The 5912-nt window shown below is 39.0% G+C and overlaps 1 protein-coding gene across 1 annotated transcript; it reads right to left on the bottom strand.

Moving 5' to 3' along the window:
* On the bottom strand, positions 3347-4294 carry LOC100737570 (olfactory receptor 2C3-like). Its single transcript, XM_003480745.1, has one exon. It carries the CDS (start codon positions 4292-4294, stop codon positions 3347-3349), a length of 948 nt encoding a protein of 315 aa, XP_003480793.1.

Raw genomic sequence — 5912 nt, 5'->3', positions numbered from 1 at the left:
TAGAAAGCCCAGAATTAAACCCATGCACCTACAGCCAACTAATCTATGACAAAGGAGGCAAGGATGTACAGTGGAGAAAGAACAGCTTGTTCAATAAGTGGTGCTGGGAAAACTGGACAGCCACATGGAAAAGAATGAAATTAGAACACTCCCTAACACCATGCACAAAAATAAACTCCAAATGGATTAAAGACCTAGATGTAAGACCAGACACTATAAAACTCTTAGAGGAAAACATAGGCCAAACACTCTCTGACATAAACGACAGCAACATCTTCTCAGATATACATATCTTAGAGTATTGACAATAAAAACAAAAATAAACAAATGGGACCTAATCAAACTGAAAAGTTTCTGCACAGCAAAGGAAACCTAAACAAAATGAAAAGACAACCCACAGAATGGGAGAAAATCTTTGCAAGTCAATCAACTGACAAGGGATTTATCTCCAAAATTTATAAACATGTTCTACAGCCCATACCAAAAAAACATAAAACCCCATCAAAAAATGGGGAGATCTAAACAGACAGTTCTCCACAGAAGACATACAGATGGCCAAAAAACACATGATAAGTTGTTCAACATCACTCATTATTAGAGAAAGGCCAATCAAAACCAAGATGAGGTACCCACTTTACACCAGCCAGAATGTACAGCATCCAGAAGTCTACAAACAATAAGTGCTGGAGAGGCTGTGAAGGAAAAGGAACCCTATTACACTGTGGGTGAGATTGTAAATTGGTGCTACCACTGTGGAAAACAGTATGGAGATACCTCAGAAAACTAAAAATAGAACTACCATTTGATTGAGCAATCCCACTCCTGGGCATCTGTCCAGAGAAAACCATGACTTGCAAAGCCGCATGTACTCCGATGTTCATTGCAGCACCATGTGCAATAGCCAAGACATGGAAACAACCTAAATGTCCATGGACAGAGGAGTGGATCAAGAAGATGTGGTACATATACACAGTGGAATATTACTCAGTCATTAAAAGGAACAAAAATACTGGCATTTTTAGCAACATGGATGGACCTAGAAATTATCATGCTAAGTGAAGTCAGCCATACAATGAGACACCAACGTCAAATGCTTTCACTGACGTTTGGAATCTGAAAAAAGGTAAGAATGAACTTTGCAGAACAGATGCTGACTCACAGACATTGAAATGCTTATGGTCTCCAGAGGAGACAGTTCGGGGGGTGGGGGGATGTGCTTGGGTTGTGGGATGGAAATCCTGTGAAATTGGATTGTTATTATCATTATACAACTACAGATGTGATAAATTCATTTGAGTAATAAAAAAGGAATTTTCTCATCTCAAAAATGTCAATATTATTATCTTCACAACACTGTTTTTCATTTTAAATCAACAAGTCCAGGGAATGTCCTGTGAACTTGATTTATCTTTCAGGGTAGCATTGTTTTCATTTTTATAACCTCCAAAATTTAGCCTCATTTTAGGAATGAATAAATATATGCTTGTAAATATTAAAAAAGTAATCAAATATATTACAGGGTGAAACAAATCCTTGTATTTCCTGTAAACAGAAGATATAGAGTTGAATTGGAAAACATATTTTCAAAGTTATAGATGAATCTGTCTAGTTTGTTATTGATGAAATCTCTAATTTGCTGGAAGTCCAACTCAAAACTTTACTCTTTTTCTTTCTTTTTACAACTGCACCTGTGGCATATGGAAGTTCCCAGACTAGGGGTTGAGTCAGAGATGTAGCTGCAGGCCTATGCCATAACCACAGTAATCCAGATCTGAGCCACAACTGTGACCTAGGCTTTAGCTTGTGGCAACACCAGGTCCTTAACCCACTGAGAGAGGTGAGAGAATCAAACCCCCATCTTCATAGATACTATGTCAAGTTCTTAAACTGCTGAGCCACAATGGGAGCTCCCAAAGCTTTACTCTTGAGCTATTTGCATCTTTAGATTCCTCCTCCTGAAGGTGTATGAGCTTTTTTGTACTCAATACTTCTGACCAAATGTGTGAGATTTTAGCACACCAAAAACTGATACTCCAGCTCTCCGATCACCAATCAGTATCCTATAATTCAATTTAATTCTGACACCAATTACCTGTATTTAGCATCAGACTCCACAAAATTAAGAGAAAAGTCCTCCATGAGACCACCCCTCAGTTCAGAAGGCAGTTTTATATAAAGGACGGTTTCCCATGACCCCTTCTTCAGGTTCAGTAATTTGCTAGAATGAGTCCCATAACTCAGGGAAACATATTTACTGGTAATTATAAAGAATACAAATGAACAGCTATAAGAAGGGGTGCATGGGATGAGGTCTGGAACTGTCCTGAGCACAGGAGCTTCTGTCTGCTGAGTTTGGGGTACACTACCTTCTTGGCAGATAGACTCACTCATCAATCTGGAGCTCTTCAGACCCTGACGTTTAAGGTTTTTATGGAGGTCCATTGCATAGGCATATTAATTAAATCACTGGCCATTGGTGATTTAACTCAATTTCCAGCCACTCCCCCCACAACGGAGGTTGGGGGGGGGTGCTGAAAGTTCCAAACATCTAATCATATCCTTGATTCCTCTGGTATTCAGACCCCATCTTGAAGCTGTCTAGGGACCCTACCTTGAGTCACCTCATTGATGTAAACTCAGTTATGTTTAGTGGGCTTGCTATGAATAAAAAAATAGTCTTTAACTCATAGCACTCTGAAAATTGCAAGGGTCCTCACATTTCCTTGCCAGGACCAGGAGCAAAGAACAAATGTATATATTTTTTATTACATCACAAAGGATTATAGGCAAAATGGCAAATATGTCTATGGGTACATAGACTAGACTTATATCTCAGCTTAAATTTTTAATATCTTTGTAATTCCCTAATCTTTATGAAGTCAATAATATCTACCTCACTGAGTCATTACAAATATTGGAAAAAAAACATAAAGGACTTCACATACATTAGGCATGCTCAATGGCAGATACAGCTATAAAATATTAACAATATAACATAACAATTAACCTATGTATGATAATTTTTATCATAACTAGCAGAATATGTATGCTAGTTATGATATTGTTAATTATATCAGTTAATAATATCATAACTAGCATACATATTACAATATAAAAATGTACAAACAGTTAACAACACAATATGATTATTAACAAAAAGTAAAAACAGAAAATACTTTCTCTTTGCCTTGGCCTTAAATGAGTACATCTATTTTAGTTTTTCACTTACTTTGAACTCAATAAATATTGTACAGAAATGACATCACAATATCCTGTCCCTCCAAATTAATTTTGATATCTTTAAACCTGCTTCCTCCTCACAATTGATGAGTTTGTAAATACACCCTTATGTCCCTCCAAAACCACAGTGGTTCTCTACAATGTGCCTAAAGGCTTTCTTCACATCCTTGTTCCTCAGTGTGTAAATAAGGGGGTTCAGCATTGGGGTGATGACAGTGTAGAAGAGGGCAATGAACTTGCCTTGCTCATGAGAGCTACTCTTGGCTGGCTGGAGATACATGAAAATTATGCTTCCATAAAAAAAAGTCACCACTGCCACATGGGAAGAGCAAGTGTTGAATGCCTTTCTCCACCCATCTGCTGACCTGATCTTCAACACAGCCCAGGCAATATGGCTATATGAGACCAGAATGAGGCCCAGAGGTAAGACAACAAAGATAAAGCTGGCCACATACATCTCCACTTCATTGAAGCTGGTGTCCACACAAGCCAGTTGCATAATGAGAGGCATCTCACAGAAGAAGTGGTCAATGCAATTATTTCCACACAGAGGCAGCAGCATAGTGAGTGTGGAACCTACCATGCTGGTGGTCAGACCCCCAAGCCATGAGGCAAAGGCCAGGCTGAGGCAAAGGTGTGGATGCATGATGACATTATAGTGGAGTGGCCTGCAGATGGCAGCATAGCGATCGTAGGCCATAACTGCCAAGAGGATACATTCAGTCGCTCCCAACCAGTGGGAGATATAGAACTGGACCACACACCCTCCATAGCTGATGGTTTTCTGTGGTCCCCAGAGATTAACCAGGAGTTGTGGCACAATGCTTGTGGTGAAGCTAATGTCCAGGAAGGAAAGGTTGACAAGAAAGAAGTACATAGGAGTGTGGAGGTGCACGTCCATGCAGGAAACAAGAATGATGATTCCATTGCCCAAGATACACACCACATAAATCCCCAAGACAATAATAAAAAGGATAGGTTCTAGAGAGGGTCGTTCAGAGAAGCCCAGGAGTACAAAGATTTCTGGAGAACTTTCATTGGATATTTCCATCATCACATACAGCTAGCAGTAAGGCAAGCAGATCACCTGTAGGGGAGTAGGGGGTACAGGATATGAGGCATGAAGTTAGCAAACTTGAAATGTAAATTTATATCCTTTGTCTTGAAAGCATCCATCCAAATGCTCCATGGATGATGCTGTATCACCTTGCTGATGGCCAGTTTGAACTGAGTGCTAGAAGATGTGGAAATATGGACAGCCTGGGGGAAAATGAACATTAGTGCAACATTCTTAGCACTGATTTGTTGTTGAAATATTACTTATAGTAAGAAAATATGAAATAAACATAAATTTTTAATGATGAGGTTTTGATTGGGTAGAGGATAGCATTTCATGTGATGAAACACTGCACAAGCATTAAGACCAAGTCTATGCTACTTCCCCTATTAACTACACAGTAAATGTCCATATGGAGTCCATCTTGACATTTCTCTTTCCCTCAAATCCCACAGTCATTGGTAAATTTTTGCTTTGTTATTCAATAATTCCAGGTTGTCATCACTTGTCACCATGTTTGCTGATTTCCACCCTGGGTCTTTCTGCTATCATTTATCACCTGAACTGCTAATGTAACATCCTAACTTGACTTCCTATTTCCTTGTTATTTCCCTTCAAACCATTCTCAATGAAGTAGCCATAAGATTATGTTAAAACATAATATGATCATATTGGTCTATTGCTCAACACTCCCATTCTCATGGAACAAGGTTTGCAGTTCATGGAGTTCCCACTGTGGCTCAGTGGTTAATGAATCCAACTAGGAATCATGAGGTTGCGAGTTTGATACCTGGCCTCACTCAGTGGATTAAGGATCCAGCATTGCCATGAGCTGTGGTGTAGGTCACAGACACAGCTCGGAACCTGCATTGCCATGGCTCTGGCATAGGCTGGCAGCTACAGCTCCAGTTAGACCCATAGACTGAGAGTCTCCATATGCCACAGGTGCAGCCTTAGAAAAGACAGAAAGACAAAAAAAAAAAAAGATTTGCAGTTCTTTGCCTCCAAGATAGTCATGTGCTCACATTATCACCTTCTTCAGGTTGTTTTTCAAAAGTCATCTTTTATTGAGGTCCTCCCTCACTGTGTTATTTAATATCAAAAACCCTCCCAGGTCCCTTCTTCACCTTCCCCAATTTATTTTTATTCATTGTACTTATCATCATAGAACAAATAAGCCCTTTTAATTTATTGTGGTTATTACCTCTCTCTCTCCATTGGAGTATAAATTCCATGGATCTATGGCTTTTTGCTACTTTATTTTTGGGTGCCCAGCATCTAATACAGTGTCTGATACACAGAAGTTCCTTAATAGTCATTGAATGAACAAATTGTGAAATAGTTTGTTAGAATGGTATAAGGCAGAACTAGAATAATATGAAAGTTTAGTTGAGGGATATATAGTGCCATTTCACACCAGTATTGTCAAGAAGGAACACTTGTAACTGACAGGGTCACACATAGGTGACCAGATTATCTCTTCCTCTTATACATGTGGAATAAAACAAACCATGATTTAGCAGGGACAATGTGTGAAGTCAGAAGGCCCCACAGAGGAAAACAACAATTTAAATCTTCATGTATCTCTGAAAATTTCTGGAACCATTCTTTACAT

Source organism: Sus scrofa, chromosome 2 (assembly GCF_000003025.6).
Source record: "Sus scrofa isolate TJ Tabasco breed Duroc chromosome 2, Sscrofa11.1, whole genome shotgun sequence".
NCBI lineage: Eukaryota > Metazoa > Chordata > Mammalia > Artiodactyla > Suidae > Sus > Sus scrofa.
Note: the sequence above shows the minus strand (reverse complement) of the source record. Positions and strands in the feature narration are given on the sequence as shown.

Bases quoted from the DNA above. Each gene is read 5' to 3' on its own strand.
- LOC100737570 (XM_003480745.1), bottom strand. From the start codon at position 4,294: ATGATGGAAATATCCAATGAAAGTTCTCCAGAAATCTTTGTACTCCTG.